Here is a 23,164-nt window from a genome sequence, read left to right as displayed (position 1 = left end):
AGCAGGGAAAACAATCTCTCCTCCTGATACAATCCTGAATTAGCACCATTTTTATTTCTAATTATAGCAGCGTCATCATACTTTCTGCTTTGAACAGGGTTTTTGGTTTTTTGTTTGCTTTTTGTTTAGCACAATTAAAAAAAAAAAAGGTTTGTATTTTTCCTAGATTGTGCCTTCTACGTTTGTCTTTTTTTAAGTGCAATACTGTGCTATTTATTTAAGTAAACAAATGAGGGATGATGTGGACATACAAGCTGGTATTGAAGTTTTTATTGTAACTATTGTAATTATTTTATTATTATTGTATTTTTTTGTAATTATTTTATTATATGTCTCCCCCAGTTCATGGCAAGAAGGAGGAAGAAATCTTTTCTGTGCAGAAAATTCTATATTCCCTTCTTGCTCTTTTCTCAGAGTTCAAGGCCTGCTTTTTAATCCATCCTGCTGGTAGATCAGGTACCCAGTCTGCATTCAGGTGTCTCCTCATTCTTTGCTGTCAGCCACAGAGGGCTCTGCCTGTTCTGTGGAAAAGCTTATGGCCAAATAACATAAATAAACCTTGTGTCAAACATGACTGGGGAGACTTAGCATCCCTCTTCCTGGGGATGCCTTAAAGGATGCAGGAGTCCCTATTCTGTTGCAGTCATTTGAAATTTTTTCAAAATAAAATAAATAATTGTTAAACTTTGTAGATGTGAGTCCTGTTTCAGGGACAGTAACTATAGTTTCCTTAAGTCATGATCAAACAGGTCACATTACTGTAATGGTATCTTGGCTGTATGGAGTCTTTCAGGTAATCAAATACGCTCTGAAAAATTGACCTGAAATGTGGGGAGACAGAATGGTGCAAACTATTCAGTGCCTTGAGATAAGGAAAACCTCCAGACTGAAAACTGGGACTTGGTACTGGACAGAGTAGCACTAAGCCAGACATGCAATGTTAGATAAAGCTGTGGTTTCAGGTTCGGCTTGAAGATCAAAAGGAACAAATAGAAGTCCACTAAGTCCCTTAATGGAATTTTGTAAACAACTTGATGTGTATTAATTATTATCGTAGATCTCCCCAAATACCTTTGTCAGTAAGTGTTTTAAAGCATTGAGTCTCATGCTGCAGGCAGTGCTGATTTTACCTTAAAGGAAACGTAAGCTTTATTTTAAAACCATAAAGTGTACAAGCCTTTCCTGCAAGTTGTAAACACAAGGGATTTTAAAACTTTTGGCTGAAATCTGCACCTTCGGGAAGAATTTCTGATGTGTTCAGAACATGGAAGATTGGAAATCAGGACCAGTTTGTATGTCAGGAACTCCCTGGTGTTGTCAGAGCTTCAAATGACCCAACAGCCTGCAAATGTCACATTTAAAATTCTGTCTTCATGCCTGACTCTCTGCATAAATGAATTAAACAGCAGAGCAGGCAGCCAGTCAATATGTTCTTAACAGTGAGAGTGAGCAATGAAACAGTTTGGGGGTTGTTTGGAATCAGTAAATAGAAAGTGCATGGAATGGCTCACCTAGAGGAAAATCTCAAATAGGAAACAGAATTAACCTTTAAAATGGTCGAGCAGACGAAATGTCATAGCAATATTTTTACAGCATTAGGTGGGTAATAACCACAGAGTGTTCATTTGGCTACTGTGCATTACACTGCAATAGGATATTGTGCTGTGGAAAGGCAAAACGCTGGGTTTATGTGCTCTTATCTGTTTGTTAAACTTGCCAGTAGTACAGAGCTGGGGTCTGCACAAGGCAGCAAACAGACCCAACAGAACTGCAAATGTCTTGAGTGCAGAGAAGCCAAGTGAAAGGACCATTATTTAGCTGTGGTGACAGGGAGTTTGGCACCATGCCCTGGCTGTGTGTGAGGCTGATGCCCTGTCTGAGCCCGTAACCAGCGGAGCATCACTGCACCAGCATTGTGCTGAATTAGCTCTGCAGAGAACCTCTTGTACCCTTTCTGAAGGACCTGGCACAACTGGGACAAGCTGTTCAGGGGCCTTGTTTATACGAAAAAGGAGTTTTTTTTCTTTGCTCTAAAAAAAAAGAAGGAAATTATGGGAAACTAAAAGTGACAGGAGTAAAACCACTGAATAGTATTGGTGGTGTTATGATGCTGTATCCAAATGGATGCATACATACTCTGGACATACATAATAGCATCAGTGCTGTGTATTTATAGCATAAATTAAAAATTATTAAAACTTCACGGTGGTGGACAGGTATCCTAAATCAGTATAATGTATAAATTATGTAAAAGTACATTTTAATTATACTTGTTAGCTGACATAGCCACTAGTACTTTCCAACTTTCACTGTAAATTTATTCTCCTGAACACTACTAAAATGCTCCTTGTGCTTTTAACTGAAATAAAAAGCCTCTAGTGCTTGGTAAAGGAATGCATTTATTAATATAAACTTGCAAAAGTTGAACTTTCAGAGTGATGCCCACATGAGACAACCTTTTTAGTGAGATTCTCTCTGTACAGCCATGCATACAATGCTGCTACTTACAGAAGTTTATGCTACTTAGAATAAGGCAAAAAAACTCCAAAAAACAAAAGAAACCCAAACAAAAACTCCAACCAGAAAGAGGAGAAAAAAGAGAGATTGCTTTAATTTTGCAGTTGCTTTTCATCGAAACAGGTCTGGTGGAAGAACAGGACAAACTGCATTTGAGAAGATTGTTTCCATTTATCTATCATCAATGATATTCATTGCTGACCTTGCAGTTCAGCAAGTCATTTTAATAAAAGTACCTAACTTCAGTGCCAGTGCTTGTGCTTGGAATGTCACCGTGTCTTAACATACTTGGCCTAACCAGGATTTAGGATATTGAAGAGACTTAAATTGTTACAGGTGTCTTACTGATGGAAGAATGTTTTATTGATGAAAGGCACATTTCAGCAGATAAACACTAGATCTCCTGATGGTGTTATAATTGAAAACAAAATGAAACAGCAAATTCAGACCACGATCAACTTGCGTACTTATTTTAGTCTATTTCAAACCATTAAGCAGATAAATGAACATGCTGTTAAACCAGGATGGTATTTCAGGAAAGTGACTTGCAGCCTGTAGTGGAAATTGCACAATTTATTTGAAATCTGACATGGTTTACAGTTGCAGATTAACTTAAAAATAAGGAGTTCCTTTAAGTATTTTTCATGGGGGTGATGTTACATGTAATATCCAATTAAATTAGATCGAGTTTCCTTTTGGAGAATTAAGTTTGGTTTGTAGAAGTTGTAACCTATGCTTTTCTGTTGCGTCTCCATGAGAAGCCTCAGTGGAAAATGCCTTCAGTAATTTCAGGAGATGGCTGGGAAGGTGTGGCTGACCCCGTGGGGAAATGTCTCAGTCCAGGGTCGGGTGGAGCAGGTGGGAGCCCCGGGAGCTTGGCTCGGTTCAGCCCCGGGGAGCGTTAGGGAGCTGCTACACCCAGGCTGCTCTGAGGGTGCTGACTGCAGTCACTGCAGGGAAATTAAACTGGACATGGCCCTCCCACCATGCTTCCTGAATTTCCTGAGTTAAAAATGCACAGACTGATGGCCATCAAAGGATACTGCAGGGTTGCAGTTCTGCAGTAAGTCTTGCAGGAAAGCCTTTGTTTCCATCGTTTCTGTGCTTCTGTAATAAGTTTGCAGCCATGACCCACTGCACCCTTCCCCCAAATGAAATCCTTTTGCTTTGAAGATCAATTTTTTGCTCATTCTCAAGGCCTCATTCTCACGTTGTAGAGGGATGTTAGTTTATTGCATTTGTTGATGTTATTCTGGTTTCATGCTGATTTAATTGACGGAGGTTTTCTTTAGAAGCATTTGCCAGAAATTGTTGAAACAGTATTAAGAAAATAGAACACACTATGTTGTATAGATTTTTTTTAAGTATCTTTTTATTATCTGTAACACAACAATTTTAGCTCTCAGACTTAAAATGTTTTCACAAACATTAAATTAAAGTGGTTTTATGTGGCTTACGATCTTTGTGAAACATTCAATATGAAAAGTAACCCATCGCATGCTGATACAGTCTTGAAAATACAACTTTAAAATTCAGGGATCGCACGGGTGATGATCACTTTCCCATTGCCTTGTAGCTGCCCTTTGGCCGTTTATACATTTCAGAAGTTCCCCTCACTGCCAGTCTGCTTCTGTCCTGATGGTGGAGTCTTGGTTCCTATAAATGTTTTATAAAGCCATTAGTGTTCAGGACTTTGGTTAAGTATGCAAGGTGTTTAATAGCACAACACTAACCCAGGTTTTTATGTTTGTTTTTCATGCAGACCGTACGTTTTGCTTATGAATAATGATTTATTTAAAAAATTAAAGTATTTTGATAAGTGATACTTGCATTTTACTGTGTCTTTACAGGCTAAGAGGTTCAAAAGCAACTTGTAATACTTAGATGTCTAAGGCTCGATGTGCAAAGTTTTAGACACAGCTATTTATACATTCTTTGAAAATCCAGTCATGTAGCTGTGTTTGAAAATAACTTTGAAGCATAGCTTGCTTTTTAGAACTCTAGTCATGGTATTCAGCTGGATGATGTCAGAGATGAAATGCAACCTTTCACCAAAAGGTCCAGGTTCTGCTGTACCTGCTAGCACAGACACAGGTCTGCTCAGGCAGGGATGCTTTTCTTTGTTAAAAATGGATTTTGTCGGGATCATTGAAAATTGAATTTTTCATACCAAATATTAAAAAAGTACACTGACTTCAGAGTCCAGTTTTATTTTAACAAAATTCATCACTTGGCTTCGCACCAAAAAGCCTTGTGACATGTCAGCCTGCCCTGGGACGCCTGCCTGGTCAGGCTTTACCACTGCAGTCCTGAGCAAGATGGTGAAAACAGTGTTTTCTCCTTACAATGGCCACTTTTTGTGGCCATTTTGGAGAGTCTGGAGAACAGCAGCCTGTCCTGCCAGTGCTCACATCTGTCTGGTCTAGACTTCAGGTAAGAAAAACTGTTTCTGATGCACGTTATGGAAATATGTTGACATCCTCTTCCTCATCAGCTCGCCTGAAGTGGTTTTGGGGCTCAGGCACTCTGTGCAGATCTAAACCCTTTCTGTTGAACCAGCCTTTCTTCATCTAGGGCACTTGAGATGTATGGAAGTTAGACATTAATGTGTCTACTATGCTTGGGTTTTTCCATTTCTGTTCTGTATTAAACATATGTTTGTGGATTGTTTAACCTATGTTAAGCATATGTTCGTGGATTGTTTAACATTTTATAACTGTAATGGAAGTGGTCTCAAGTAGAATCATGACTGGATGTCATCCAGCATATAAGAACTTGCTTTTTCCCTGAATTATAAACAGTATATATATTTAATTTCTCTTACTGCTGCATAAGTTAGACATTATTTAAATATTTTGAGCTTTCTTTAAATTGAATGCTACCTAGTAGAAAACTCATTACACAAAAGGACCAAAAAAGAAAGAGCCATTACTGCACACTTCTGCTAACCAAACCAAATATGTCATAGAGCTACAGAGGTATTCCTGCCAACACCTTGTGCTACTTGGTTCATATATGTGCTTTGAAATTCACTTCCTAAGATTTCTTTTAATACTAAGTTTGATTTAAAAAGTTGAGTAGCAGAGTCTTGCTGTTTGTATGAGTCTTGTAATATGTTAAGAATGGCACAGTCCCCTGTTTCTCTGACTCACTGCAAGAAATCACCAAACCCAATCTTTGCTATAGATGGTACAGATCTTTTACTGGTAAACCATCCAACCAGAGATTTTTCAGGCTTTTTTTCATCTAGTGAGCTACTGTGGAGTCAGGAATGGTACTCAGGACCTTCCAATGTAATCCGCTAGTCAACACAAACAGGAAGGTTGTCTCCCTTCTTTTCTTCTTCAGAAATTATGTAGCTCACTAGCCACATGAAATGTCATAACATTCCTGAAATACAGCATATCTGGGTGCAGCATAAAGTATTTTTGTAAAATAGAGAAAATGTAGTTTTTAAAATTTGCTGTTGTTTTTCTCGTCAGTTCTTTCCAATCACAGAATACTATGATGTGGAGTTAGCATGAATTACTGATCATTTGTTTTTACTGACAAGACAGAGCTGCTTCTGTTTTGTTATGTTTTTCATCTGATCATGATCTGCCCTCTCAGAAGCAGAGATGCAGTAAAGCAGTCTCTTCTCTTCCATCTTCCTATTAAAGAACTCTTGTGGGTGATCACTCTCTGCCTGTCCAGGACCATCATTTTACTGTTTCTCAACCACAGGGCAAGTTCTGCTGGTTTATCTCTTTGTTTTGAAATATTACATAGAATCTCTTCTTAGTCTTTAAGACAGAATAAAAATAAGTATCTTAGAATTATTATTTTTTCAAATGCTGCCCCCCAAATCTTAAAAATTTAGCATCAATTTTTGGGGAACTTCATTTCTGTAGGGCTGGAGTGCCAAAGTATTAATGCATGGGGAGCACTTCCTTTGTCTGCACACAACACTGCTCAGCACAGCCAGAAAAGAACCATGTGTGCTTTTCGTTGCTGACCAAGTGTTACAGGGGAACTGAATGTAGTATTAGATTTTTCCAATTATAGCTGAATACAATGGATTGAATAACTAAATGCATTGAAGGTATCTTGCAAAAGGAACCTGAACAGTCCGTTGTGTGGTTCTTGTTTTTAACCATTTAATACTAGAAATACCACATTGAACATTTTCTGTAAGCCAGGAAGGGGAAATTTTACCTGTTCCAGCATCCTAGAGATGTTTGAGATGGTGTTTGGTAGCTTCTTCTTGCCAGAACTGTTGCATGCATGCTCTACCTTTTCTTCCCTGTTTATGAATTAGAGCATGCAACTTTACTACCTTGCATTTTTTAAAAATGAAACCAAAGTATTTTTGAAAACCAGTGAAAGAATGACCTATTTCTCCTCCTACACACTATTAAGAACAGTTAATTGAGCAGTTATCAAAATGTTCTGTTTGACATGTGTGTACTTTATGAGCTCTGGGCATCAGTAGAGTCCAGTCTCTGCTGTCACTCTTGGAATGTGACTTTATCCCCTCTTCACAGAAATGGCTCCCAGCAAGGTGACAATAACCCCCAGGCTGTGCTCTCCCTCAAAACCAATCTCCTCTTCTGGGAATTGCAGGAGCAGACATGGATGCAACTGATGCGGTGTTTTCAAAATGACTGGTTTAGGCTGTCCAGCTTCTGCAGTTTGGACAAAGAAGTTTTCGCTCTGATCTGTCAGTTTGCTGAGGTCATGTCTCTTTTCTCTTTCCCAGCCTGTGAAACCCTGACATGTACAGATTGGCATTTTATCTCCATTCTTCTTTGGCACAGGATGGGAGATGAGTTTGACAGACAGCTTGGAGCAATTTAAGGGGCTGCCCCTCAAGTGGCCACACTCCAGTCTCGCCACTCCTGGTAGAGTCCTGTGCTCATTAAGCACAGCAGTGGTGCAAAGTACTGCTTGGAAAAAAAAAAAAAAAAAAGGCATTTTTCATCCTGGCTGGGTATGTGACTATAGAATTTCTAAAGCCAACTAGGATAGGTAGTGTCAGCTAAAACTGATAAGGTGTACTTGTATTCCTGAAACTTTCTGTTTATATTTCTCATGAGCAGACAAGAGTTGAAATAGCTGTTACTGTGGAAAATTAAAATGGAAATAAATTTGAGGATTTTGTGCATATCATGGGAGTGCTCAGTTTGCCCTTGAGAATGCTGCTAATATGAGGCTTTATACATGACTGTAGCCTCATCCATTTTGTGGATTATGAGACATCAGTTTCATACCCACCAGCATATAGAATTGTCAGATGTACTATTAAAAATATATGAAAATATACTCTGGCTCTATAGTAGCTATAATTGTTAGAGGTGCTGCACTGGATTTGCAGCTTCTTTAAGAGGTAATTCCTGTAACAGTTTAATAAGCCCTATTTAAGATGTAAAATGAAGGAAGATGTTCAGGAAATGACTGTAACATGACAGGTTTTATAGAGTGCTGTAGGTCTCTGGGGTTTACTCATCTGAACTTCAAATAACTGCATTTCAAGGGTCGGTAGTAACGGTATGGCCACGGACTCAAAAAATTATTATATTCAAAGGATTGATTTGCTTCTTTCCAGCTGAAGCAGCCATGTGTTTGAAGATCCTGTGCGCACAAACCTTTCAATGTGCACTATTGATGTTTCTGTGTCTTTGTTTTGGCATGGGACCGATTGTGCCATGATCTCCTTTTGTTGTTCTTCATGACCTGCTCACAAATGTGATTTCAAGGCAATGGTTACTGTTTCTATTGTGCTTTATCTGTGCTCAGAGCTTTGCAGAAACAGAAAGGTTAAAAAATGCTTATAGCTTGAAGTAAACTTCACATAGCAGGTTGGCTAAAAGCAAACCAAGGTTAACAGCAAGAGGTTCTGATTTGCAGACTAAGGCTGTAAAGGACCATTATGTTAATCTTTTCTGACTTTCTGCACAGAGCACACAGATACTTTATTTATATTCTCCCTTCTTTGTGGCTGTATTGACATCAAGAAGGATAAGCAGAAAAAGGGTTTGAGCAGAGGCTGGGAAATGTTTATTCAAAACATGGTAATTATGGGGGGAATAAAACCAAGGAGGACAATTAGGGCGTATTAGAATGTATTTGTAATTACAGCAAAGATTCACAGTATTGAAACTGGTACTGAAGAACCAACATGTACAGATCCCATGGGTCTCAGTTACTGACATCATGTGAACTGTTGCACCCTGCTATAGGTAAAATTTATCAGTAGCTCTCTCTCACTTTGTTTTGGGCAGATGATGTTAGAACTGCTGCTGTCACTGCAAATGTAAGGAGGCTATTTTTAAGTGAGTTCTAAGTTCTGTTCTTTGAGACTCTTTGCTCTCCTTTGTGGTCATAATAAGCATGGCTAATGTCAGCTTTTTTCCTAAAATTATCTTTTCAGCCATTTTCACTCTCAACATTTTAGTCCTCTCTTATGCATATAATTCACTTTTTTTGTCATTCCTTCTTCCATGATATTTTTATGTGACATATTGGTCTACATTCATTCACATTTTTTATTTACAAGTCAAAATTCTTAGATATTCGGAGTCTTTTTGGATTTGTCTGCACTGGGTCCCATTTGCTTGTTGTTCCTTCAAATATTGAAAAAGTGAATATTATTTAGGGCAGCGAGGTGACTTGTCTCCAGCGGGGATAGCTGAATAGGTTTTTCAGTACATAATGGTATGCAAATAATATACCTCTGCGTCTCATGGGAATAGACTAAAATCTGCACAAGCTGTCTGTGACCTCAATAGGTTTGTAGGCATCAGAATAGACCCTGTGCTGCTGAAGCAAAGTACGTGATGTACAAATACTTCACGTGTGTTTCAGGGCTAAGCAGTGCTGTGGAGTAACTGAATTTGGGATGGAGTCCACACAGTTCAGTGTGTATGGCACTGCAGCCCAGCAATACAGTACAGCTGATGCACAAGCAGTAGCACGAGCAGTAGGTTTTAATAATTGTCACCAGTAATAAAACAGATGATGGTTAAAACGTGCTTATTCTTTGTGTTGCAAGAGTGTCTTCATGCACAATACAAGGTGAGGCTGCAAAACACAGTAAAATGAGAAGTAAGCTGCTCCATTTGTCTGTTTTTATGTTTATGATGTTTTATATGTAAAAGTACCTTTTAAAAAATTTTCTTCTCTTCAGTTTATTTTTATTTCAGGTTCTAGAGCAATTCAGGAAACAGATGCTGCATTTTAAAAAGCTTTGATTTAGTGAGATTTTCTGTGCAAGAGAATGCATCCTTCCTAAAACTTCATTTTACTTAAATTAACTTGTATTTCCACTGAGGATGGCTTATATTAAGCACAAAGGGAGGCTTAGCAGTTTAGACTTCCATCAAATAAACTGCATAACTAAAAAGAGAAGATGCCAAGCCTCACATACTTGTGCTTGAAAGAATTGTGTTCTCTCTCGTGGGAACTCGAGATTAGAGAAATTATAAAGGCTTTGCATAAAAACAGGGAGTTAGAATTAATTTTTGCTTAAGCGGGGAAGTGTCAAAAGCCTATTATGGTAATTTTTCAATTTTGTCTTAACTGTTCACACATTTTAAAATAGTTGTACAACTGAGTGGAGGCATAATTGATGTGTTGTGGTTTCTTTTTCTTTTCCTTGGGCCATCATAAAACACAGCTTAGGTGCACTTAGGCATGGAAGAAGTAGGTGTGCTAATTAAGTAGATGAAAATTTTCGTATCATAGTGAGAAAATTTACCTAATGGATTGGAATAGTACTCTAAGAATGGTTCCCCTATTCTTAATTACATCCAAGTACCAGATATCAATATTACATGAAGACAATTAAGCCACAAAAACCTTAGTGAGAAACCATAATTCCTAGCAGTAGAATTATGGGGTTGTAGAGATGATCATGTTTATTATTATTATTATTAACAGTAGCATTATAAGTGTGCATTTAAAAGAAATTACTTTATTCATTGTCTTTTAATGTATAGTAAAAGCTGAAGATATGGAATGAAGAGCTACTGCTAAATTTTTTTAATCTTTCTTAAATAAAAAAAAAAATATATAAATCTTGTCTATATCAGAACAACCAATAAACTGCTATGGTGTAGTAATTCAAAATTTATGGTTCACCTAGAATAAATGTTAGGACCTCCCTAGGTAACAGAAGACTGATTAATCAAATCCTTTTAATGGTAAATAAATTGAATCTCTTTTTCTTTTGTTAAATACAGTATTAACAGCAGGAATACTGTTCCAGAGTTACTTTCACTTTGGTGATCAGTTTTGCTGTTGTATAGGAGGGGTCTTTGGTGGACCAGGCTTTGCATTTGGAATGAGATTTACTGGCAAATGTAAAGTAAGCAATGCTCCTTAGTGGTCATTGATTAGTAAGACACTGGTTTTTATAAGCAGAGAAAGGGCACCTTTCCTAGTGTGCAGTTGGTGTTTCTGCATAAGCCTGTTTGAGCTACGAAAATGCTGCCTTTGGCATCCCCAAATTACACCCAACTTGTTGAGATCTTTTCTAGCTTTGTCTGCAGTAGAAACTGGTGAAAGGACAGAGATTTGCTGTATTTCAGGAGTGAGGCACATTCTGCTTCAGCACTTTTGTGGTGCTGCTGAATGGCTTCTGCCAAAACCCGTATCAGTGTCTCTTCTCACAAACCTTAGAGGGGTCTGATTGTTCCTTAGCCCTTCTCTCCCCAGAGCTGTGTTGGGGAATTATCTGACTGAAAGTTCAGTGTTGGTCCTGCAGTTTTGGTGACAGGAGGCCTGGAGAGGAGGGTCAGCAGCCACTGTGGTTGTTAAATGAGATCTCTGCTTTCTGATGGGTTCTGTTTGTGTCCCTGGAATAATAATGGCAGGAATAAGACAGTCAAATGTGAACCTGGATGTGTGTTGGGTAGAGGAAAGAAGAAGATGTTGTAAGATCTTTAGGCAAAGGGAAATGTATTCAGTCTTTATTCTTATTTTATTGTTTAATGTTGCACAATATTGGTGTGTGTATAAGCATGTGTGTAATTTGAGTGTAAGACTAAATTTTTGACCCAGTTTGTGTTACCTGTCACTAAATATATGCAGGATCAGGACCTTCCTGTATAAAGCAGAATACTGAAGTATTTTATAGTACATTGTCCAAGATGCAAGATTTAATTCCATTTCTGGTGCCTGTTCAGTGTTGTGTAACATTTTCATTTCTCACATAACCTGGTACAGTGCTTATTAATCATTACTTTTTTATTGTTTACCAATGAAAGCTTTCCTGATGGACAGTGTTTATTTAAATGCTATTTCAGTGAGTAGTAAAATTAGCAGTAGGAGTTTTGTTAGATTATTTTCTTCTATGCACTGTATTTCTTCTGAGCTTATGCAGCATAAAAGTAGCTATTACCAATAAGCTCACATTGATATGGAAAAAATACAAATGTTATCAATCTTGATGTATTTTGCAGTGCTGTGACAGCAAATACGTTTCTGAACACTTTTCCTGAGGGGAAGGCACTGTTAGCTCCAAAGATATTCACACATTTATCCCACTTAACCATGTAATCCTAGGTGTTATTGGTGATTTTTTTGTGTTAAGTTAATTATGTTTTGTTTACTCTTCAGTAGCATGCTATGAGGAGCACAGAAATGTAACTCAGGAGCTCTTGACAGGACTGATGAATGGCCACAGACAGAGATATTGGCAGGCTGCTCTCTAGTGCTCTGTCTAGAATTGTTTTCCTAAATAATTTAGAGGGTTGAAATTTGATGAAATCATTTCCATTTGAAGAATGAATGGAAGGGGTAAATGAATGAAGACTCTGGTAATGGAGCAGTTGTGTTCATACGGTTGGACAGCCAATACAGCATCCTGCATTGTCTTTCCTGTGCAAATTCTTGGCGTGGGGTTGTGATTCAGCCCTGTGCAAGTGATTCCTTCTGTAATGATGGGCGTCCCTGTGAATTAGCCAGTCATCTCGTTGTTTTCAGGAGTGCTTAACATGAAAGCCCATCTACAAATACATGGCTGACAAATGGGTGATGAGTGGTGCTTAGAGGGGACTGAATGACAGCAGGACAATAGAGCAGTAACCTGTGGTTAGTGTAGATGGAGGCAGGAAAGTGCAACTGGTTTGCCCCTAGATAAAACCGTGTGTGGTTTCATCGTTTTTTAAAGACCCTTTTGGAAGCTGTTGATTCTGTACATGTGACATGTGGTGGTCTGGGAGGGTGTTGGGAGGGTGTGTCCTCAGTTACACTCTTTCATTCTTCCAGGAAGATGCTCTTTGTGAGCCCCACATAGCATTTGACTGATGACCTGTGTCATGCAAATGTCACGTGGGGACAGTGATTATTTATGATACCATAAATCTGCTATTCTTTCTTAATGCCTGCATAAACCTCTCTGCAGGAATGGATCTGCTCTCTGGGACTCCTTTGGCGTGTAACAGAAATGGCTTTTTTGTGTAGGTGTAATTATGTGCAGCCACTAAATAAGTGCCTGTGTGATTGCCGTGTCCGTGTTTTATGATTTGTTTTCTGTAGCAGTCAGGGTACCCAGAAGTATTGGGTTGGTATTTCAGAAGAGGTCTGTCTCCTTTTCCTCTTTTCCTGATGCCATAAGAGAGTACACACAACATAAACTTGGGTAAGAACACTTGTTTGGCTTATGAGTACAAAACTACTGAATACAAAATCACCTTTAAAAGCCGGGTGGTGATGGGGAACACACCAGCCTGTCACCAGCTATTACTCACTGGTTTCTCACTGAAAATGAAAATGTACTGCAGTAAAAGTACAGCCATACTTGATCTTGCTCTTATAAGTGTGAAAGCATCTTTTGCCTCAGCCCTGCTTCTCCCTCCATGCATTTTGTCATGCTGCCTCTTCAGTGTAATGCTGTTTCAAGCTGTGCAAGCTGGAGCTAGAAAATGTGAAGCTTTACTGCACATGCATATAATGCAGCACAGAGCTTAGGGTAACAGAGAACATTTTAAATTATAGCTGTAGAGATTTGAGAAATGGACATTAAAAGCTATGTGTATAAGGAATATTTATTTGGATTTCAAATGCAGCTGTTGAAATATTTAATTAGATTTTGTACTCAGTGTGGCATACTGGATATGAGAACTAATGCAGTCTAACATCTGTTGTTAATACAGCCTGTCACCTGGCAGTAAATGAAAAGATACTTACAGGATGTGTAGGAAAAAAATTGTGATTGGAACCATCACTACTACTTTGAAAGAAACAGCATAATAATTTATTATCATAGTTTCTCCATATAAACAGAAAAAACCTTTGCTTGAATTTGAATGATCAAAATTACACTTCATAATGAAAGTTCTAAGTGTACAGGTAATTTTATAAGATTAGGAATAAAACCTTCCTTAGAAAAATTGATTTAAAAGCATTTGAATGCACTCACCTTGTGATTCAGAGAGATGCTAAGGGAAGTCCAAGTCAGAGTTCCTAGAAGTAGGGATGCTGTGCTCCTCAGAAAGGGTAGGCAGGGTGAGGCTGGTACTTGGAATAGTGATCCCAGATGAAACAGGTGGGAGCCCATGAGTGCCTTGGCTCTGCAGAGCTGAGGGGTTGGCTCTGTCTGATCCCACTGGCAGTGCAGCTTTGCATTGTGTGAACAAGACCTGCACAGTAGAAGACTGAGATAATCTTCTCCCAGGGTAAGGTGAGCAGTGCATGCTCTGAGAATAGCTTGGCCCTATTTACACCACTGTATTTTTGTGAAGACAAAATATTCTTCTCTCTCTAGCAGCCTTCACCTCCTTTGTTCGCTGCTGTCTCGTCTGCTTGACGCAAAATTTCAGTAGCAGCGAGTTGCTTTTATATCTGATGAATTTTAGAGGTTTCTCTCTGCTGAGGTCTGCCTTACCAGTGTGTGTTTTGGCATTTTCTGACTCCCTTCATTGTAAGGACCTCAAGGAGTTTATCTTTCCATTAATGGTGTGACACTGAGCACTGAATTCTTGCCTTTAGTCTTGTTTTTGCTAATAATTCTCCACTTGTTTCAATTAATTAAATATAAACATATTAAAAGGAGCATGCTTCTCTAAGTAGCAATGACTGAGTTTTGAATACCAAGTCTACTTAATTAAGCTGCTCATCTGGTATTTTTGCATGCTTCAGTTGGCATGAACCTTTGTGTTTGCAAATGTAATTCATATATTTGCTGTCGACTTAGGTGTCCTTTTGTGGAAAATCATGATCGTGGCTTCATATACGGGTATGAATTTGATTAAAATATAAAGAACAATTTGCTTAACATACTTTAAACAGAGGCAGTTGCACTTTTTTTTTTTCCTAAATACAAGCTAATCTGACTTCTCTCATCTCCTCTCTAAAGCATTTGTGCATTCCAATAATTAGCTCAGTGTCAGCAGAGCAGGTGAGAGCTGGGCCCTGTGCCAGGTTGTTGAGGACAGGTAGGAATGGTCTCTGTGTGTTCCTTCTGTGGGCAGCAAATCACACACCTGTGTTTGGAGTCCCCCTGTGCAATCCCTGTTGTGTTTGCCAGGTGGGCATCACACACCTGAGCACTGGCTTGTCTGGGAATTCACCTGCCCTGGGTCCCAGGTGCTGGCAAGGCTCCCTTGGATTAGAAGTTGTATATTATGTATTGTATCACAGGTTGGAAGATTAGTGAATAATTGTTAAACCACTAAAAGCACTTTACAGTCCTGTGAAATGCTAAGAGATAACTCTGACAGTAGGCAATAATAAGTAGAAGCTCATTTAAAAAAAACCCCTTATAGATTATGAAAGTGAGAAGGAAATGAAAAAGTAAAGCTATCATGACAGTATTGTTCCTATTACAATGATTATACAAAGTAAATATTAAAATGCAGTTGTTGGTATCGATGTTAATTTAGTTTAGCTGCTGTTTTTTCCCATACCCTTTACGAGTTTTTCTTGTCGATGAACGAACTTTCTTTATTATTTTATTAATATTGGAGATATCAGTAATCATGGCACTGTGCTTAATAAATACAGACCAGGAGATTAGACGAAAGTACTTTAAATTGTTTTGCAGATTAACAGGCACCGTTTATGCTGGAGTTCTCTTATGACTTTAATCTTGCTGTGGGCACAGAAAGGATTAAACTATTACTTGTTGGCTGTTACTTTGATTACTTGATTTCCTCCACCCCCCTGTGAGGACCCCAAAATCCAAACTGTACCAAACAAATTAGAAGTGCAGATTTCCACTGAAAGCTTTGAGGACATAGTTTACATTGTGATTTATTTGTGAATACATATAAGTTCATTCTGAAAATAAACTTTGTTGTGTGCTTCGTTCTAAGAATTGAAAGGATAACCCAGTTTGAAATTCTAAATTCCAAGTAAGCCTTGAGCTGTTGGAGTGCCTCTAGGAGATCAACAGTGTGTGTGCTCTTGGCACAGGGGACTCTGTATGTAGTAGAATTTTGCTTTTCCAAGGAGTTTCCTTCAGTTTGAGATCAGTTTTCTGAGATGGGAAACAGGTGGATTGTTCCAGTTTTGGATTTGAGGTTCACCTTGAATTTCAAGGTTTTGAGACATGGATCAATTTTTCAGATTTCTGTACTGCTCTTTACAACAAAGCCTCACATAAAATTTGGTACCTTGAGAAACTAGAAAGAAAACCTTTGGTATGCAGAGGAAGAAAAAGAAACATTTGTTTAAATGGAAAATGACTACGAAGAGAATTAGGATAATTCACCCCCCAAAATACAAGAAAATCATCCTAGTGAGTGCAAGCCCTGCTCAGACAAGTATTTCACTTCCCTGTGAGTGCTTGCTGGCCCCCAGCACTAGGGGAGGTGGAGAAGCCCACAGAGGATGTGCACAACCTCTCTCCTGGCTGTAGCTGCTGCTGTCTGCCAGGCAGCCCCAGATCCCTCAGATGTTTTATACCACGTGTGCTGCAATAAATAGGCCAAAGCTGGGTCTAGGACACTCAGGACTGAAACTGCAGTGAGAATTAAGCAGGGATTAATTTGAAATCCAATAGCTGCCACTTTAATGGACTTGCTGGCACACAGGGCTTCTGATGTGTTATTTTTGTGCAGTTGCACAGGGATGTTTTGCACTCCTGGTACCAACAGTCACCATCTGCCTCAGGTTGGGGAGAAGATCCCCTGCAACAAAGATATGTGCACATTCATTTCTAAACTTTTGCACCCTTTCTTAAAGCCCTCTTTGGAAAAAGGTACTGGAGGAGATTGAAGAATCTGTGTGTCCCTGTTTCATTTGGGAATTACTTCATTCCTGTCTGTTTGATCACCTTTCTGTGCTGCCACTATTCAGATGTGGATAGTGAGATTATCCCAAAGCTTATTGTACCCATATTTTTGTGCTTATTGAGAACACTAAGGCAGAGTTCTCTTGGAAGACTGTTGGATATTATAATCTGACAGTCTTCCAGTATGGAAAACACTTAAATTTATCCTTGCAGATACGTTTTGGACAGTGTTGTCCACGTGGAATGTTAATCTGTGATGTTTTAGATCTTATTTCTGTTGTGATGTAACATTTTAAAATTAAACCATTCTTCCTCTAATTAGCATTTCAGCTTTTTAAAATTCCTTTTTTCATAAAGCTCATTTTAATTGGAGTAACATGAATTGCATGTTTTATGAAACACCTTCATTGAAAGTCTTGGATACTTTCCATTCAGGTCCCTATAGACCCATCCAGTTTGAAAATACACTGTTTTATCCTCTCCTTAATTACAGTACTTGGAGCAACTCTCGGTTAACTGTTTTTAAGTTCCACAGGATAATGAGTCTACCAGAACTAGAGAGCGTACAGCAAAAAACTGTTTACAGGAGGAAGCTTGCTGTTGCTTAGCTACCTGTCTTTTTAATTTGGAATCTCCAGCAATTCCATAATGACTAGTCCTTAAACTGCTAAATGTATTTGTTAATGACAGATTGTACCATTCTGAACATGCATTTCACCTCTGTGTTATTACTGTTATTGTAGGAACAAAGAGGGTGCTTGTAATGGCATTGTGGTGTAAATCACAATATCTAAATATGTTGGTTGCAGAAGCAGTTCTTAGGTGGATACTAAGGTGAAATTCAGAATAACTTCAGCAAGGAGAGTGTTACCTCAGCTCCACCAGAGCAGTTCCAAATATGAACAAGTTTTGTGTAATTTGTAGGTAGTGCAACCAGTCTGTAGTATGCATTCTCACATCAATTTGGAACATAATAGTGAGAGATAATAAATTGCAGGTCAAAATACTGTGACACTTAACATGGTTTTGGTCCATTTAGCATTTTCTTGCAAGTGAGAAAATGCCTGACATGTAAAAATTGCCTGAATCTCACAAATTTGCTGAAATAAGACTGAGCTAGGCAATAGTCATAGGAGAACTACTGAGTTTTTTCATTTTTGAAGCTCTGAAAAACTTTGCTTATATTAATGCTTTCTGATAAATCCCAAAATTGATATAAAGAGATCTATATCAAGGCTTGTGACCACAGAACTGATATAAGCATAGAAATAAATTCTAGCTTTTCAAAACCTTCTTCCAGTATGTGGATCTAAAAAGGATTTTCATTTACTATTGAAGTGAATTCTTTCTTACTATAATAGTCTTTCCCATTAGGAGAGATCTCTGTGACTCTTCCCCTTTTGCCTACACAAAATAGCCACAGCAGCTTCTGCAGCAGCATGGGTGAGGCACTGGTGTGTTTCTGGGAGGCCATCCCATCCCATCCCATCCCATCCCATCCCATCCCATCCCATCCCATCCCATCCCATCCCATCCCATCCATCCCATCCCATCCATCCCTCCTTGGCTGCTGCCCCCTCTCAGCTCTGCAGGCACCAGCAGCTCTGGGTGCCCCAGCACTGCCAAGGGAAGGAGTTGGTGGCTCTGTGCTGGCAGGGGTACAGCTGGAGGTGCCCTGCCAGGCCGTGTGACAAGCACAGCTTGCTGGCACAGGTCATGGCAGCAGTGGCTCCATGTCCCATGCAGAAGGGACCATGCACAGGTGCCAGAAGCAGCTTTTTGTAAAGGAACTGCAGCATTCTTTGCTGCTGAGCTGACATGCCTGCCTAAGCAGAGTTTTGTTATGGATGCTTTCTGTGTTGTATTTGTTAGGATTCTAGAAAGATGAACTTGTTAGTTTGACAACTAATTATACTTTTAATTTAGTGGTGAACTCTCTCGGGAACCTATGAGCAAGTTAATTTAAACGAAATTAGGTATTTCAGCTCTTGCAGGTGTACTTTGTAGGTTTAAATGTGAATCTCTGTTATCCCATTTTAGATACTCATAAGGTTTTGATGTCCTCATGGAAAATATTGGCCTATTTCAGTATGATTTTGTGCTCAATTAACCATTTAGAGATATTGACTTACAGATATTCAACAGAGTTGCATATTTTCGCCCTTTTATTGTGGTTTAATATTTACATGTAGATTTCAGTTTCTGGGTCTGTAAATCGTTCTTCTTAGGATAATTTATTTTTAAGATTACTGAGTTTGTAGCTGTTGTACAGCCTCATATAATTTTTGTCATGCCTTCATGGTTTTAATCCTTTACTTTTTAACATTGCATCCCATGACTTTAAACTGACTATATATATCTCCTTGATTTCCCAGTGCAGAGCCACTGCTGCACTGGCCTCTCTTCCCTTGCACAATTCCATGGAGACTTCTGTACAAGACATGACAAAATGTAAAACCATACTCATAGATCACCTTATAAATATTTATTCATATAAATTCTTTAAAGAAATTAAATTACGTGTTCTATACAAAATAGGAAAGAGAGGCTTTTAGTGTCACTGGCTGCAAATTGAAGTCATTTGTCTTGAAGGGTCAGGTGCCACTTTGTGGTAAGATACTTGTCTGAGATCCAAGAAGGGAAAGATTGATAGTACAAAGAGATTGATGGAACAGGCACTGCAATATGCATACGAAGTTACGGGTTAATTAGGAAGATTTAAAGAAGAAAGTCCCTTTGTGTGGAGAAGTGTCATGTGCTGTTACTCTCAGAAGCGAGGTGTGCTGGCAGCCTTTTGAACAGGCAGAGTTGATTTTCAGAGATGTTTATGTGGAGATGTGCAGTTGTGAATATCAGGGAGGTGGCAGATCACCAACAGCACACGCTGCAGCTGACGAGTGCTGCTCAGGGAATTCAGTGGTTTGCATACAGAGACACCTGCTTTGCTCACATCTTTGGTTTTGTTGTGGTTGATGTAAATTATAGTGCTGGTTTTGTGATTCTTGTATCAGAGTAAAATCATTAATATTTCAGACTGCCAAGTTCTTTGGGTGTCTCGGGTGATGCAGCTATTTGTTCTACTTTTTAATTGCAGGCACAGTACCACAGAAAAATCCTAAAGCTAAGAATGTGTGATTTATAAAGTGGGAGCTGAGCAATCAAGAAACATTGTTTTTGTGTTGATAAGAAAGCTGTTTTGAAAGAACAGACACTGCAAACTGTTCCTTCTTGTATTAAAGTTCATCATCCTCCCTGGTACATTTAGCAGAGAACAACAAGCTTCTGTGTGTGGATTGATGCTGAAATTAAAACAGCAACATCTTTTGTAACAGTTATTCACTTGGCAGAAAGAGAATTTAAAATTCGACTTAAATGCAACAAAACTAAAATGGTCCGTGCCCCTTGTGTCTCATTCTGCACAAGGACAAAATGGTGCAAATCTTTCAGCAAGGCAGGAATAAAAATCTCAGCAAGTGCTTCAGTATTTATTATCGTAATAGTAAATCATCCCTGTCTGCCTAGAAGATCTGTAAAAAAAACCTGCTGAGGGCAAGAGCAGGCACAGGCCTGAGGGACTGAGTTATACTTCTAAATACTATAATTCTGGTATTTTTGTCATGATAGTCTTAACTAAAATTCAGTATTCATATAGTCATCTTATTTTTAGCCCCAGAGACAGATCTTGGGGTACATGGCAGCTCTTATCTTCTGCAATCCATTTCTCTATTCTCTGACTGTGGAGTATCTGAATTTTTGGTTTAATAAGGGGAGGAAGAAGACAGGCAAGTTTTATCTTGTCTAGCTGCTACGTGTGAGAAGACTTTCAGTTGCAGTGTATGACTTTTTACTGAGGATGAAAAATTTGTTGAAGAGGGACAGAAGTTTGAATTGCAGAATATATTTCTACATTAGGGAAAGGCAGTTAGACTCAATGAGGCCCCTGGGAAATATGATTGACATTGAAAACAATCCTATTTTGTTTTATGATAGTGCTGTAATGATGAGTCTTTTCTTGTTATGTGGTCAGATATCTGTTTATTCACATAATTCTGAGTACAAAAGCAGCTATAGAAAACAGGTAGTGGAGAAAAAACACTCTCTTCTGTCTTTCACATTTTCACTCGTAGGAGCTGTTTTTCATACTTACAGAATTCTTTTCTTGTATTAACATGAGACCAAATACAAGAAAATCTGTTCAAACAAATGAGTTGGAACACGTCCCATGATACCAATACACTCAGGCAAAGTGGTGTCTCAGGCACGGTTCCAGTGGCCTTTTTGTGGTACTTACCCTCCCTGCTTGAGTGGCAACTTGCCTCCCATTAGCCTCCCCATCACATCACAAAGATGCTTCTGCTTCATGAAGAAATACAGCTTACTGGTATTTTGTTCTACTGCAAGGATTATTTTTTTGCACTTGATAAACACAGTGCACTGCTTATTGTGAGAACTAAGTACATTTTTTTTTCTCTTTTTGTTTTTTTTTCCAGAAACCAAAACAAAAGGATTGGCATCCTCCTGGAGGATTTATTTTAGGACTCTGGGCATTGATCATCATGGTTTTTTTCAAAACGTATGGAATCAAGCACATGAAACATGTCTTCTGAACTGGAGCAAACAAGATACTTGCATTGGCTGCTACTTTGGGTTTATGGGTATCACCTGTGTTCTCTGTATGTGGATTATGGTTGTGTCCAAACACTGTGTTCACATCTCACTTCTAAAGATTCTTTTGAATCCATATCTTCAGCTCCTTTTTTCTGTAAAGATTCAAACAAACGGTTTTAATGTTACTGTTATTTCACTTTGTCTTGATTTAAACATATATTAATGCTTTTCTGAGCTTTTTTCTTTGTTTGTTTGTTTCTGTTAAACTTAAAAAAGGGCAGGACCTAAACCCAGTAACAGGATTTCTGTGGTTGCTTCTGGACTGTAAATGGGCAATTTCTTTGCACTGTACTTTGAAGTAAATCTTTGAAGAAGTCATCTGTTACTAAAGAACTGGACATTGTGGAGAACGTCATTTAAGCTGTCATTTTGTCTATAAAAACTTAACCCACTTTGCAGACTTTGGCATGGCATATTGAAAGCTTTCTTCACAAAAATAAAAATACTCTGGAATATATTGATTTCTTTTTTCTTAAGCTTTTTTTCTTCCCTGTTAAATGCAACCCTTAGATCAGTCCTTTCACCTTAGGCAGTTTTGAGTCTAGAATTCTATGAGTTGGTGAAAGTGAAATGAAAATTATGACCTTGCTGAATCTACTTAAAAAGAAAGCCAAAGAATGTGAAAGGACTTCAACGTATCCATTAGAAACCCTTCATAGATGTTGTATTTTCACTGCATACAACATGGACTTGGATGCTTTCAGAATTTTCAGTGCACTGGATTTGCACCAAAGAAAATCGACTCTTGGCATCAGGATGAAAAACATTATAAATTGTACCACTGTATTCTGTACTTTCTGAGCCCTTAGAAAAAGTGCTTTGTTGCCTGTGTTTTGTAAATTCTGGTTTGGCATATTGATTTGTTCTTCCTGGACATCTACTGATGAATGCTAAAAGGGTTTTGTCTGTATAATATAGTGACATTTGTGAAGAGCAAATCCGTGCATTGTAGAAACACATCTGTCAGTGAGGAGAAGCTTTTGCCCTGTGCTTTTGGAACTTGTTCTCTATCTTAATCAAAACAAAGATTACCTGATGCAGCCATGGTGTAAGTATATCAGTAAGTAAGTAATTATATATATATAATAATAAATATCTCTAGATGTTTTTAGGAATTATTTATAATCACACATAATATCAGAGTCAGTGTATTTTTCTGAGAATATGGTTCTGAGAATTTCCTATTGCACAGCACATACAAATCTCACTGTATGAACATTTTTGTCCTTTTTTCCTCTCTTCCAGCCTTATTGTGGCATCCCAGACTCAGGTGAGAGGAGGTGAATTGTCAGAGCCCTGTGCGGGCTGTGGAGAAGCCACTGAGGTTTCCAGAGAGCAGGGAGAACAGCAGTGTGGTGCTCAAGAACTAAAGCCTTGGCTTTTTATCTCCAAAGGTTTTCTGGGCTTGGAGACATTGAAGGTGCAAAATATTCCATTATGGGATGGTGAACATTTGCTTACTCCACCTCTTCATGCACTTCTTGGTGAAGAGCTGGAATTGTTTTCAGTAGCAGTGGCTTAAGGCCCAGGAGAAGGGATTAAAACGAAAGCCTTCCTACAGTCCCTGGAGTTCTGTAAACTGATATTGTGGGGTAGAGAATACTGGGCGTGTCTCCCCATTGCACTGACCAGAAGCTTTTATGTAACTCGTGCACAGATCTTCCCTGCCAACAGCAATGCAGCTTAATGGGAACGAGAAACACTCTGTGGGACGGGTGTGAGTAACATTCCTGGTGCTGGATGGCTGGATCTGTGTTCTCAGTA

At 38.6% G+C, this 23,164-nt stretch overlaps 1 protein-coding gene across 1 annotated transcript in view; it reads left to right on the top strand.

Annotated features, from left to right (window-relative positions):
* Positions 1-21,857, top strand: part of PIGK (phosphatidylinositol glycan anchor biosynthesis class K) — a 64,769-nt gene extending 42,912 nt beyond the window's left edge. Inside the window, exon 11 of the mRNA XM_066325076.1 lies at positions 21,223-21,857. Coding sequence (XP_066181173.1) covers positions 21,223-21,339 — 117 coding nt within the window. The 3' untranslated portion in view covers positions 21,340-21,857. The remainder of the gene's footprint in view (positions 1-21,222) is intronic.
* The last annotated feature ends 1,307 nt before the right edge of the window (positions 21,858-23,164 follow it).

The sequence above is a fragment of the Sylvia atricapilla genome, chromosome 9 (assembly GCF_009819655.1).
Source record: "Sylvia atricapilla isolate bSylAtr1 chromosome 9, bSylAtr1.pri, whole genome shotgun sequence".
NCBI lineage: Eukaryota > Metazoa > Chordata > Aves > Passeriformes > Sylviidae > Sylvia > Sylvia atricapilla.
Note: the sequence above shows the minus strand (reverse complement) of the source record. Positions and strands in the feature narration are given on the sequence as shown.